The following is a 15068-nucleotide window of genomic DNA, read 5'->3' as shown; positions in this document are numbered from 1 at the left end:
TCAAACATCTAACTTACAAACGACTCCTACTTGCAAACGGAAGGAGACAACAGGAAGTGAGATGAAATCTACCCCTAGGAAGGGAAATTCTCTCCTGTAAGAGTTAATATGGGAAAAACAGTTTTCCTTTCCACTGATGCTTTCCAATCCTTGTTCCACAAAAAACCCCAAATTTTCAAAAAACATTTGTCATTGGGACAAAAAGTGAGGTGAAATCTTCTGAAGAGGAGGAAAGACAGCAAAACAAATGTCACAGGGGTGATAACCCTTCCCCATGTTTTCCAAAAAGCTTAAAAAAGATTTTTTGGCTGGAGCTAAACACGTTAAAAATGTACCCGTTAAAAATTACAAACAGATTCTACTTAACAACAAACCTACAGTCCCTGTCTTGTTTGCACCGCCTGTATACTGCTGTTCTGAGTATATAGGGCCTGGTGGCCCCACACCTTTTCTTATTTTAATTTGGGTGCGGGGTTCCCCTTAATATCTATACAAGACCCAAAGGGCCTGGTAATGACTGGGGTTACCCATGCCGTTTGTCTCACTGATTTTCATCCATATTGCCAGGACCCGACATTACATTAAACCCGCAAGCAGTTTTAAATGAGATTTTTTCCTTTAAAAATTACATTTTGTGCAGGGACTGTTCTAAACACGGGAAACACGCGCCACTTTACAGGCATACTATAGACACACCCCAGGTACGATATTTAAAGGAATATTTCACTTTTTTTTTTTTTTTTTACTTTAAGCATCATTAAAATCACTGCTCCCGAAAAAACGGACGTTTTTAAAAGTTTTTTTTGCATTGATACATGTCCCCTGGGGTAGGACCCGGGTCCCCAAACCCTTTTTAGGACAATACCATGCAAATTAGCCTTTAAAATGAGCCCTTTTGATTTTGAACGTTCGAGTCCCATAGACGTCAATAGGGTTCTAACGTTCGTGCAAATTTTCGGTCCGTTCGCAGGTTCTTGTGCGAACCGAACCGGGGGGTGTTCGGCTCATCCCTAGTCAGCAGTGCCAGATTTGTAAAACGTCCTGGCTGTGTCAGTCTGCAATCAGTGCTTGCAGATTACTGTTAAATTATCAGTATCCTGCAACTCTGATGAGATTGCAGACCAGGAAAACTTCACTACTTCTTAGGCTCAGAAAACTTTACTGGACATTTACTAAAGGCTATGTGTTTTGCTTGCAAAGGAGGTGAGGGTCTACTAGAATTAAGCCCCAAGCCTGTGATCAGTGACATATGCAGTTATAAAATGTAAAAAAACCTTTCTGCAGTGACTGATTATCAATAATTTTGGGATATCAGTGTGTAGCTGCTAATCTAGAACAAGGAATCTGAATTTTAGGTTGACAATAGAATACAAAATTTAGCACCAGAGTTGCTCTCTCCCTCTGATTGCACCGCTCCTTCTTCACAATTACACAGAGCCCCTTAAGCTGGGCGCACACAGAGCAAAAATTAGCCAGTTCACTAGGGACCAGACAAATTTCAGTCTGTGTGTGGCCTTCCCCCTTTCTGTTCAACAGAAATCAATCAGTAGATCAACTTCTGTCGAACAGCCATTGCTAGAAAACTTTCTTTCAATCAGCGGCTAAAGCGAAATGGTTGCAGACTGATTAGTGTATTCTGACATCGGGGGGAGTCCCACTGTCAGAATAAAATGGCACAGAAGGGGAGGATTCCTCCATCTGTCTCATTTGTGTGGTTGGGGTGAATCTGTTCATTTATCTTTTCTTCCGCTCACCAGCTACACAAAAAAAAAAAACGAACTAACCGTGCCTACTTCGCTTTAAACTCACACCACAGAAGCAGGGACATCTATGCATTCTAGTGATACAACACACACAGGCATTTTATCTCACACTGATAAATTTTTTCTAAATCACTGTTGGCCCATAGCTTTACTGCAGGATTAAATGCGTACTGCTGTTAAACTGTGCATGTCGCTACAAACTGCACCCCAGCCCCTACTTAACCTGGGGAGTGGGGTGCAGGTTAACACCTTTGCCCTGGGCACTGTATGACCTTGTCCCGGCACCACATTCCATGGCGGGAGTTGTAGTTTTCCACACCACACACTAGACTTGGTCCACCGGTGCCTGCACTCTGCAGAGACTACATCTACCAGAATGGTGCTCAAAGCGAACATGTTGGCTTCTCCTGATTCACTGCTTGTAGTAGGAACCAAGGAGTGTATAGAGGGATCATCTGTCTGCTCTGCACCCTGTCCGTGGCTGTATCATCTGTGGCTATGGCTTCAGTGTTTGGTACCTGTCTGCACAGTCTAAGACCATCTCCTGTATCATAACCGGATAGTCTCTGACCATCTTCTGCAGCATGTTTGCAGTCTCTGACCATCTGCTGTAGCATGTCCGCACAGTCTAAGACCATCTCCTGTATCATGTCCCGCACAGTCTCTGACCATCTCCTGTATCATGTCCGCACAGTCTCGGACCATCTCCTGTATCATGTCCGCACAGTCTCGGACCATTTCCTGTATCATGTCTGCACAGTCTCTGTCCATCTCCTGTATGATGTCCCCACAGTCTCTGACCATCTCCTGTATCATGTCAGCACAGTCTCTGACCATCTCCTGTATCATGTCCCCACAGTCTCTGACCATCTCTTGTATTATGTCCGCACATTCTCTGACCATCCCCTGTATCATGTCTGCACAGTCTTTGACCATCTCCTGTATAATGTCTGCACATTCTCTAACCATCTCCTGTATCATATCCGCACAGTCTTTGACCATTTCTTGTATCATGTCCGCAGAGTCTTTGACCATCTCCTGTATCATGTCCGCAAGGTCTCTGACCATTTCTTGTATCATATCCGCAGAGTCTCTGACCATCTCTTGTATCATGTCTGCAGTCTCTAGGGGGGGGGGGGTTCTACAGAGGGGTCAAGAGCAGGAGCGCTTCCAGGACAGGGGTCACATGAGGAGTCGCATGTGTGCAGAATGTGGAGAGGATAATATAGGATGAAACCAGAGCCACCAAGCTGGAGCCTAGAGAGTACCATCTGACTGAGCCGTGCAAGGTGCACCTGAGAGGAGGTCAGTGATTGTGCTGCAAGGCCAGTCTGAGGGGGATCACTGATGTAAGGGGGAGTGAATACAGTAAGGTAAAGGGACACCGATTTAAAAGTTCCCCCTGATATCAGTAAACCCCCCCCCTTGCCTTAGTGCATTCACTCTGTGGAAGGTGGTCTGTGGTCACCAGAGTCCCCTACATATCAGAGTTCCTGTTTTAGATGCAAGTTGGAACTCTGCGGACCCTGATGTAAAGGGGAATGCTGTGCACTCTGATATAAGGTGATCTCTGGTCACCAGAGCCCTCTTATATCAGAGTTCTCCTTTACACCAGTCTGCAGCATTCCCTCTTACATCATGATCTGCAGCATTCCCCTTTACATACAATTTTCCCTTGCACTGTAAGGGGGAATCCTGCAGACTCTGATGTAAGGGGGAACTCTGTGTTGGGTTATATTACCCTGACCTTCATGTAAATGGAGAAATATGTTTTTTGACTTTTGTTATAATTTAAACACATTGTTAGTAGCAGCTGCACAAGTTGTATCTATATTTGGGTGGGTGTAATAAAAAAAAACAAAAAAAAAAAAAAAAAATATATATATCCTATGTTTAATGATATTTTGATTTACCACTTGCTTACTGGGCACTTAAACCCCCCTCCTATCCAGACCAATTTTCAGTTTTCAGCGCTGACCCACTTTGAATGACAATTGCGCGGTCAACAACACTGTACCCAAATGAAATTTTTATCATTTTTTTCCCCACAAATAGAGCTTTCTTTTGGTGGTATTTGATCACCTCTGGGATTTTTATTTTTTGTTATAAAAATGTAAAAAGACCGAATTTTATTTTTTATATTTTGTTATAAAAAATTTAAAACCAGTAATTTTTCTCCTTCATTGATGTACGCTGATGAGGCGGCAGTGATGGGTACCGATAGGTGGCAGTGATGGGCGGCAGTGATGGGCACTGATGGGTGGCAAAAATGGGCACCTCTGACCATTCCGTGTACTCCCCATTTATCACCACCCTCTGAACTTGCCCTTGTAGCCAGTTTTCAATCCATGTACTCACCCTATGGTCGATGCCAACGGACCTTATTTTGTACAGTAAACATTTATGGGGAACTGTCAAATGCTTTTGCAAAATCCAAATACATCATGGAATGTTTAAACACCTTGAAAGTGACCGTAAGTTGATGATTCATTATCAAACTGAATTTCCTCAATGTATTTATGACATTATGTTACTATTATTATTTCTGACCCTTGTGTTTATATCATAAACATTGGATATCTCCTCTACCCCCAATGAAGGAGTTGTATTCTTAATTCTGAAATGTGTCGGTTGGAGATCTACTATTGTCATCTTATCTTTACATGTCTCTGCATTGATAGTCACCCATGTTACATTTTTTGCATGGAAATGTGTTTACCAATGTGTGTTAAATAAAAGTGCATATATTTTAAATGTACTGCAATTGGCTTGTGTCAAAGTGCCTTCAAAGTCCCGCCTCCAGTGTAATTTGATGTTGAAAACTGAAAATATCTTACCTGCTATCACTACCTGGGTGCCGTGTGTAGATGACCGTCCATCTGATCTCGTTTTTGTCTTCAGCTCACAGCAGTATTGCCAACGGTCAGAATCTGTAATACTCTTTATTTGTAATAGGAAGCTATTCTCAGATTTCTGTACACTCCATCGTCCAAACTTTTGTGTTATATTTTGTGTATTCCATATTAAAAATTCATTATTTTCAAAACACAGATCACGTGTTCCTACTCTCCAGATAATCTCCTCTATAGCATCAGATGATCTATTATGAAGAGCACACGGTATAGAGATATCTTCTCCAATCACAGCAGGGACAACATCCGGCTGTTCTACAGAGAACTGGTCTGCAGAAAAAAACAAAACCAAAAACAGAGTTAGGTACCTGGTAAGTCTTTTTCTAAGAAGTCTTCCAAGGCAGCATCCGAGAGAGAGGCTCCTCCTTCCTGCAACAGGAAACACATTAGTCTACCATTATAAATTTGTTAGTCTCACCTGTGTGCCTCAGTAGTATTAAAGCACTGAAGGAACTCTCAGTAAGCCAATGCGTTCCCACAATACCTGGTATCATCGCTTAGGGTGGGAACTAGTACTGCCCTGGAAGACTTCTTAGAAAAAGAAAAGACCATAAAGGTAGTTTTATATTAGTACCGTATTACACACCAATGTTCATATCATCCCAGTCAATAGGTAAGAAGGAATACCCCGGGGACTGGTAGGATTGGGTAATAGGGGTCCTAGGATCCCTAAACAATAAGTTATGGTAGAGTATTTTATTGTATATATAGGAATAAATTGTATAGACAAGTAGGCAAAGTGATATATAGGTAGATTGCCTAAGTTGGTGCAGTGTATTGACAGAGATGTTCAACTCTGTATGTATTGATATGCACTGTGACAACTATATAGAGCAAAGGCAAGCAATCAACCAGTTAGGTACACTCTAAATTATACCAACCACACAGATGCAAATTGAATGATACAGTAAGGCTGGAACATAACATATGCTACAGTGAACATATCAAAGTGATGTATATTAGTTCCATAAGCTTATATCTGCATCAACCACATCCGTATGTGTAACCACATTCTGCATCCTGTGGAAGGTTGAAGAGACTTGGTAGAAAAACTTGGTTTGGCGAGAGGACTATTTTATCTGTCTGGATCAGTCAGTAGGGTTCCATTGTGTAAAAAACCTTGAGACTTTCACCCACTCCCCTGGCCAATACTAGGTCACTAAGAGTGCAGTTTTGAGTGTAAGATTTTTATCTGAGCACTCCTCCAGTGGTTCGAATGGCAGAGAGAGGAATCCTCTGAGCACCGTGGATAGGTCCCATGTCGGAGTTCTGCCAACTTTAGAGGGTCTGGCTCTATTTAACGAGATCAGGAATCTCTTTATAAACGGGTCCTCTGCTAATCTGGTGTCCAGACAGGGGGAGAGTGCTGCCACTTGTTCTGCGTGCTCTGAGAGAGGTTCAAGTCTGCTCCCTCCCGAATCCCTGGGATGATTCTCTGTCGGAATCCTGTTTGTTCCCGTACCAGGAGACAATCTTCCTTCTCACTCTAGTTATGGTGTTTTCTCTTGGCTAGAATGGGGTCAATCACTCTGTCCAACGGTTCTTTCTTTTGCAGCCTCACCCTCTCAGTAACCAAACTGAAAGCTTCACGAGTTTGTGATTCGGGTGGTTGACTGGCTCTCGTGATAGGAGGTCTGGTAGGTCTTGGTGTATCAGGTGCGGCTGGAGACAGTTTCTTTGAGTGACTGAACCATGTTCTCTGGGGCCAGTGGGGTGCACTTTATCACTGTTGCTCTTTCTTCCCTGATTTTTTGGCTCACCTTTGGTATAAGAGCCGTCAGGGGGAATGCATAACACAGTTGATGTGCCCAGCTTTGATTGAACATGTCCACTCTGATGTTGCCATTTGTGGGATCCGGCGAGAAGAATCTTGGCAGTTTCGCATTTGTCTTTGAGGCAGACAGATCTACCTTGGGCACGCTCCAGGTTTGCGTGATCCACAAGAAGGTTGCTTGGTTTAGCGACCACTCTGTCTGTTTTATGGTCTTTCGGCTTAGCAAGTCTGCCAGCGTGTTGTCTGTCCCCTTCAAGTGGATGCCAGAGGTTGATCGGATGTTTGTCTTAGCCCATGACAGAATTTCTTCTGTCAGGCTCAAATGAGGGGATTTTGGTCTCTCCTTGCCTGTTCAGGTATGCCCCCATTGTGGCATTGTCTGACTGAATCTGGACATCTCTGCCCTGGATAGCTGGTTGCAATGCTCTCCTCGCTTCCTCTATGGCTTTTAATTCCCTCATATACTAGGAGGTTCAAGACCATCTGGAGTTACATCTCCCCTGTGTACAGAGATCCCCCATGTGCACCCCCCATTCTAGGGTACTGCTGAAAGGCAAAAGATGTGTACTGTAGATGCATTGTGGCCACCGGCCCTGGATCTTGAACCTTAGATATCTTTGCTGACTTCTCATTATGGGTACATGTACGTATGCGTCTTGCAAGTCTCTTGTGGCCATGCATACTCCCGCTCTTCTGTTGAGCGGCTTCCTTGTTAAATCTCCTGGAATGACGAAAGGGCGCCTTCCCCTGCACGATTTTGATGCAACTCGAAACCATGTCTGTGTATTCTTGAGGTCTATGGACCTCAAGTTGCATCAAAGTGGGACCAAAGTAGTGCAGGGACCAATTTAAAGTCACTGCAACTTGAAGTCGCACAGATATGAACAGTACTCATTGGAAGTCATGGGGTATGACTTGTCATGCGACTTTGCAGTCCTAAGTCACATGACAAGTTGCACTAGATGAGGCCGAGCCTTAGAAGGTTATCCGTGTCTTCTGAGGCAAATAGGGTATGCCAACTGCCGAGTCGTCATCCTCCTCGGAATCCCAGCATAAGCCATCCTCGGAGTCTTGTTCGGAGTTATCCGAATCGACCACCTGTTCTGGCTGATCTGCCTTTTTGCTGCAACCTGAGGGGATCTATACATTGCTGGCTAGAGCTTGCTGCACTTCCAGCTGCTCTACTGCTGAGCGTATTGGCCCAATAGTGCTCTTTATTTCGTTTTTGAAGGAGTTAAGCATGTTTGAAGGAAGCCTTTCGACTCATTAGCCACCATTTTATGCATTTTTGGCATAGTGGTTTTTTTCACTCAGGGAAAAACCGGTGACCGCAAGAGGCTCATGCCTTGCTCTGGTCTGTGCCCTTTTTTCCTCTGGGGCCTTTGCCTGCAAGTAAGCACAAAGACCCTGAGTGAGGTTGTATAATGCAATTGTATGGTTTGTAGGGAGGTAAAGACAGAGGTGACTCCAGAGTGCTCTGGCTTACCTTGGAGCTGTCCTGACATGCAGGATCTGCAGGGCAGGGTGGAGAAGCGTCCGACCTGACCAGGCACCGGGATCCTCTGCTTAGAGAGCCCTTTCTGCTTCCTGCTCCAGCTCCAGCCCCGCCCCCAGCTGACCCCGTGCAGGTTGTTGGACACACCTGCACCTGCCACGTCCTCCTTCCTGGGTTTCCAATAGGGAGGGGGGCATTAAAGGCCTTTTGTTATTCTTTAAAATCCGTGCTGCAGCTGACCGGAACTGATGTTACTGGAAGCGACTCACTCTAGTGCTTGCCCTGGAGGCTCCAGCCTCCACCAAGATGACCGCCAACCGGACCACGCAATCGGAAATGATGCATCCGGCCTCTCTTGCTATACTTCCCAGGACCGCAAATGAGGGGATTTTGCAGAGATGTCTGTGGGAAGTGAATATGATCGGTGGGCAGGAGGGTCGGCGGCCAGGTCGCCTGCACAGCGAGGGAACCTCAAAAGCACCTGGAGTGCAGGGCTCTCCACCATTGAGGAGCAGTAGCTGTAGGGAAAAATGCCAGCAGCATGTAGTGCAGCTGGGGGGATAGTTGCATACTCCTTTGTAGGGACGAAACTTCAGTCAGAGCCTTGAGGCTCAGATTGCTGCCCCTGCTCCCCCTCCAAATGCCCCCTGGGCTGAATGGGATGCTGGTCAGGGAGTCCCCTGCAGAAAGCACAGAGACTGGATAAAATAACAAACATCTGTGATTTATATTTCTGGTTATCCAGTTCCGAGATTTGCACAGTTCTTCCACACAGCACATTCCTGTCTGACAGAGCGGAAAATGTGATTTTCTTTTGCTTGCATTTAGTAAATCACACCTCTACATTGTAAATGGACAGTGAAAGTAAAAGCAGCAGACTGATAAATTCATCTGCTCTCTTCTCCTGTCAGCATTTACCTTGTTAATGTGTAAGGACTGCAGTACAACTCAGTGGCTCCTGTGCAACATCTCCCTCATGCAATCTGAGCTTGGCTGTACAGGTGATTGCAAAAATAAAAAATCTTTCCTGCTTGCTACTTGTATGTACTTACACTGTTTGTGTTAACAAAAATGCATATGATGGTCTATAAAAGTGATTACATAAGCTGTGCCTCTTTATCTGCAGCCCCTTCCTCTCCACAGCCCTTCAAAGTACACATATTGGGAGGAGAGCTGAGTGTAATCTGAGACTTGAGAGGAGGGAATGGACACATCCCCTCTACGCTGTCTCACATGGAAATAGGGCTGCCAATCATCTGTCTTGTACTGGAGCGGGGGGGGGGGGGGGGCGGCGGGACCATCACCCGGGATTCTGTGGTGTTCTGATAACCTGTCAAACGTGGCTTATGCAGATAGCATGTAAAATATGGGCTGACCAAGTCCTTCCTCTTGCAGGGTGATACAGACAGAAGGGGCTAAGAGTCTGTCCTCCTCCTGCAGGGTGATACAGACAGAAGGGAGCTATGAGTCTGTCCTCCTCCTGCAGGGTAATACAGACAGAAGGGGGCTATGAGTCTGTCCTCTTCCTGCAGGGTGATACAGACAGAAGGGAACTATGAGTCTGTCCTCCTCCTGCAGGGTGATACAGACAGAAGGAGCTATGAGTCTGTCCTCCTCCTGCAGGGTGATACAGACAGAAGGGGGCTATGATTCTGTCCTCCTCCTGCAGGGTGATACAGACAGAAGGGGGCTATGAGTCTGTCCTCCTCCTGCAGGGTGATACAGACAGAAGGGGGCTATGAGTCTGTCCTCCTCCTGCAGGGTGATACAGACAGAAGGGAGCTATGAGTCTGTCCTCCTCCTGCAGGGTGATACAGACAGAATGGAGCTATGAGTCTGTCCTCCTCCTGCAGGGTGATACAGACAGAAGGGAGCTATGAGTCTGTCCTCCTCCTGCAGGGTGATACAGACAGAAGGGAGCGATGAGTCTGTCCTCCTCCTGCAGGGTGATACAGACAGAAGGGAGCTATGAGTCTGTCCTCCTCCTGCAGGGTGATACAGACAGAAGGGAGCTATGAGTCTGTCCTCCTCCTGCAGGATGATAGAGACAGAAGGGAGCTATGAGTCTGTCCTCCTCCTGCAGGGTGATACAGACAGAAGGGGGCTATGAGTCTGTCCTCCTCCTGCAGGATGATAGAGACAGAAGGGAGCTATGAGTCTGTCCTCCTCCTGCAGGGTGATACAGACAGAAGGGGGCTATGAGTCTGTCCTCCTCCTGCAGGGTGATACAGACAGAAGGGAGCTATGAGTCTGTCCTCCTCCTGCAGGATGATAGAGACAGAAGGGAGCTATGAGTCTGTCCTCCTCCTGCAGGGTGATACAGACAGAAGGGAGCTATGAGTCTGTCCTCCTCCTGCAGGATGATAGAGACAGAAGGGAGCGATGAGTCTGTCCTCCTCCTGCAGGGTGATACAGACAGAAGGGAACTATGAGTCTGTCCTCCTCCTGCAGGGTGATACAGATAGAACGGGGCTATGAATCTGTCCTCCTCCTGCAGGGTGATACAGACAGAAGGGAGCTATGAGTCTGTCCTCCTCCTGTAGGGTAACATATATAAAGCATATTTCGATCAAACATTTTACCTTTGAACTTTATATAGGTCCCATGTCGGTTCTGCCATGAGTCATATGGTTGCCCATTATAGTAAAGTGAGATCCTACAGCAGAACATGGGTCCATCGGTGTCCCTCAGCTTCTGGATTCTGATTGTCGCTGTTCTCTCCAGCTCTGGATTTCCCTCCATACTGATCCGTCCTCCATAGTCTGCATGTATCCATCTCTCATGGTGTTTGTAAATGACTTCATTATTTGCACATCTACCTTCTGTTGCATGTCTCCAGAACACTCTCACCTCTTCTGGTTTATCATTCTTAAGATAGGAGAAGTGACAAGGTATGATCACCGATCCCCCCTTCTCTACCCTTATGGAGTCAGGTTGCTCTGTACAGTGGGTCTTTTCTTCACTGCAGACATTTCCTAAGGGGATTTAAATCATATTTATATTTAGTCCTCATGCACACCGTGCATAAAAAATTTTACTTACAAAGGCTTTTGGTGTTTTTTTTTCTTTCAGCCTGTAGGAGCAACTCTTTGTTAGCCTATCGTGTTCATCAGGGCTATCATCAAGGGGGTACAGCCCATACACTTGTAAGGGGCCCCAGCGTCTGGACGGGCACGGCCGATTGGCAGGGATGTGAGAAGGCGGGGCAGGTGCAGAGGAGCTCTGTGGATGCTCCTGTATGTGTGTGAGTCGGCAGGCCGCTGCTCTGTCATGAGCCGACATTGGCTCTTTGCTGCCACCTCTGGCCATTTCCTACATGTGCACCCCTCTGCATGTGGCAACAAGAGCTGGGACTACTGTAGGACCACCTTACAACTAAGGGCTTTTGTACAGGGGGGGGGGGGGCTGTGTGTGTGACTGTGTACATGCCTGTGTGTGTACATTTCTCTGTGTGTACATGTACAGGTGTGAGGGGGCTGAGATCGTACAGGTGTGAGGGGGCTGAGAGTGTACAGGTGTAAGGGGGGCTGAGAGCATACAGGTCTGAGGGGGCTGAGAGTGTACAGGTGTGAGGGGGCTGAGATCGTACAGGTGTGAGGGGGGCTGAGAGCGTACAGGTGTGAGGGGGGCTGAGAGCGTACAGGTGTGAGGGGGGCTGAGAGCGCACAGGTGTGAGGGGGGCTGAGAGCGTACAGGTGTGAGGGGGGCTGAGAGCGTACAGGTGAGGGGGGGGCTGAGAGCGTACAGGTGAGGGGGGCTGAGAGCGTACAGGTGAGGGGGGGCTGAGAGTGTACAGGTGTGAGGGGGCTGAGAGCGTACAGGTGTGAGGGGGCTGAGAGTGTACAGGTGTGAGGGGTACAGTATTAAAGAAGCAAATACTCTTGCGCACAGGTATGCAAGCTAGATGATCCCAGGGGTTCAGAAAGGACAATGTATTTCGGCCTTGCTGCTCTCCAGGATGGGAAAATCCTAGTGATAAATGATAAGAAAAAAAGAGAGCGCACCAGCCTAGTGCATTATCCTAAAGGTAAGTTTATTAAAACCAAGATTAAAATCTACTCACAAAGGTAGGAGGAAAAATCGCACTATAAACAATCACAAGGCGATTGGTCCGCTGGTAGCAGTTTCCAGGTCCTAGGAAGAGGACATACGAACCGCTGCTGGCTAACGCGTTTCGAAGGTATCCCTTCTTCATCAGAGCATTATCTGTGCTGATCTCTTGCAGCTATTTATACATGTGTCTATCTGAGAATGACATCTCTGATCAGTACTGGGGCCCCTCCCTTAATTGGTGGGAGGTCTTACAGAGGGCAGACCTTAGTCACATAGTTGTATAGTGACAATAATTGTGCTACTCATATTTTTTTATTTCACTTGATTTATTTAGTTCCACTTCACATGTGTGTGCACACTGGGAATTGGCAGTAGACTAACCTGGATGTAACACCAAGTGGCGTACATCAAGTATTCTGGGTATTCTAGATTGCAGATAAGGAATATTAAATATATATATATATATATATATATATATATATTTATATTATTAGGTATCGTTAAGTAAGTAGTCTTAGCTTACACCTTCCTCTAGAAGTCCCTCCGTAAGAGCCACAACTGCTCCAGCATCCATAGCCAACAGTTCACATCTAATCTCGTGTTCTGATGTCCTATCTCGGCGGGTGGAACGCACGCCGCACTGACACTTCCTGCTTGCGTTTCACTGGGCGGAAGTGCGGTCCTGACGTCAGGCGCACAGGATTGACGTCTAATAGTAAACAATAGCCGCCATATTGTCAGAGAAGAAAGTAGAGGGCAAAGCCAGACAGAAAATGTCAGAACTGTGTATTTAGGGAATACTATAAGGAGCATAACAGTGTGTTTAGGAGATACTATAAAAAACACTTATCCTGCAGTGGAGCCTCTAAGGGGAAGAAAGCAATTACATAGCACTAAATGCTAAACATACACACTACTATAAAAAAGGGGGAAGAAAAGCATGAACAAGCCAAAATGCAAATGTACACAGCAAATGCATGCATACATATGCATGCACAACTATATGTCATTATGGGATGTGATTTATAGCAATTGGTTAAGCCATGCAGTATTACCGAAGCTATATCCTGTGATTATATGGCACAAGGCATAGAAGCACACAAAGTGTGCACACACATGTCGGTGAGTAGAAACACATAACAGATCAATTGAATCCAGTCAAATTGAGTATTTTTTTTTTCAAAAAGATAATTATAATCTATTATTGATTGTAACTAGCATAGAAATATACCTATAGCTAGAAGAACTTGCATACCCATTTATAAAAGAATGAGCAAGAGGTGCACTGTAATTAAATAATAAAACATAGTAGTAAAAAATACACATTTAAATATTTTATATATATATATATATATATATATATATATATATATATATATATATATAAAATAATAAAAACGTAATAATAATGAAAATGTCCATATATATGTGTGCAAAGGTGTGCACACTTATGCCCTGTACACACGGTCGGATTTTCTGACGGAAAATGTGTGATAGGACCTTGTGGTCGGAACTTCCGACCGTGTGTGGGCTCCGTCACACATTTTCCATCGGATTTTCCGACACACAAAGTTTGAGAGCAGGCTATAAAATTTTCCGACAACGAAATCCGTTGTCGGAAATTCTGATCGTGTGTACACAAATCCGACGCACAAAGTGCCACGCATGCTCAGAATAAATAAAGAGATGAAAGCTATTGGCTACTGCCCCGTTTATAGTCCCGATGTACGTGTTTTACGTCACCGCGTTCAGAATGATCGGATTTTCTGACAACTTTGTGTGACCGTGTGTATGCAAGACAAGTTTGAGCCAACATCCGTCGGAAAAAATCCTAGGATTTTGTTGTCGGAATGTCGGATCAATGTCCGATCGTGTGTACGGGGCATTAGACTCCTGTATAGTATCAGGGCAAGTCCTTGTGTTCACTACCGATACATCACATAAGGTTAATAAAAACCACATCTATTATTATGCACATTATTTCAGATGATGCTACTATAGCTGGAGTACCTTTGGGTGTACACATAAAGGCTAGTACATACACACAGATACACATGTGTACTCCAGGGTAAGAGATATAGGATAGGATAAAAATATAGTACAATAAAAATGCTGGTTCTAGTATACTTTCTTAGTGAGAAAGGTATATGAAATAAAATAAAATAAAATAAAGCCACTGAATACATACATATGTGTAAACCCGTATCTGCTTAGATCTAGTCATACGGTGAATGCATATTTTGCATATTCTTTTATATTTTTTATGTTTTTTATGGGCTGTCTTGCATAGAGGGCATTATACTAGTACGGTGTTTAGGAGCCTAGATCTCATAGTTTGCCTAAAATCTTACTGTACTTTGATGATATTTAAATGCTACGTATCTAAAAATTAAAATAAGGGAAAATACAGTAGTGATAACAATAATAAATGAATAATAAACCACGGTCTAGCTAAAAATGGTGAATGGACATGGAACTAACTTACTAAATTGGCTCTAAAATATTGTTAAACTATTTTATGTATTTCGGGGTCTTCGTTTAGGCCTCAGGGGGCGAGACTGCTGAGGGTGAAGATCCAGAAGGCCTCTCGCTTACATAGCCTCTGGTGTCTTCTTCCTGCATCAAACTCGGCTCCAATAGACTCAATTCCAAAGACTTTCATGCCTGCAGGGTCCTCTTCATGGGCCTCTAGAAAGTGTCGGGGGACTGGATATTTGTCTCGAATTAATAATACTGCATTTATGTTCCCCTATTCTGACTCGCATTGGACGTTGCGTAAGGCCAACATAGAGGCGCCCACAGGGGCAGACGATGCCATAGATCACATATTCTGTTCCACAATTTATAAATTGTTTAATTTTATGGACCTTTCCGTCTCTCCCTGCTACAGTTTTCTTTCTGTGCCACATGTACATACATGTGCCACAGTTCTTCACGCCGCACCTATAGCACCCTTTTTGATCAAATATAGTTGACCAACCACTAATTGGTTTATTGGTAGATAGCTTTACCCTACTCGGGGCTACTAAGCTCCTAAGGTCCCGAGGTTTTCGAAAAACGATATTAGGGTG

General features: G+C 44.9%; 1 protein-coding gene across 1 annotated transcript in view; it reads right to left on the bottom strand.

Moving 5' to 3' along the window:
- Positions 1-15068, bottom strand: part of LOC141134745 (protein turtle homolog B-like) — a 57960-nt gene that overhangs the window by 25323 nt on the left and 17569 nt on the right. Inside the window, exons 2-3 of the mRNA XM_073624184.1 lie at positions 10527-10919; positions 4601-4945 (exon numbers count right to left, since the gene is read on the bottom strand). Coding sequence (XP_073480285.1) covers positions 4601-4945; positions 10527-10919 — 738 coding nt within the window. The remainder of the gene's footprint in view (positions 1-4600; positions 4946-10526; positions 10920-15068) is intronic.

Source organism: Aquarana catesbeiana, linkage group LG03 (assembly GCF_042186555.1).
Source record: "Aquarana catesbeiana isolate 2022-GZ linkage group LG03, ASM4218655v1, whole genome shotgun sequence".
Lineage (NCBI taxonomy): Eukaryota > Metazoa > Chordata > Amphibia > Anura > Ranidae > Aquarana > Aquarana catesbeiana.
This window is presented reverse-complemented; position numbering and strand designations above follow the sequence as displayed.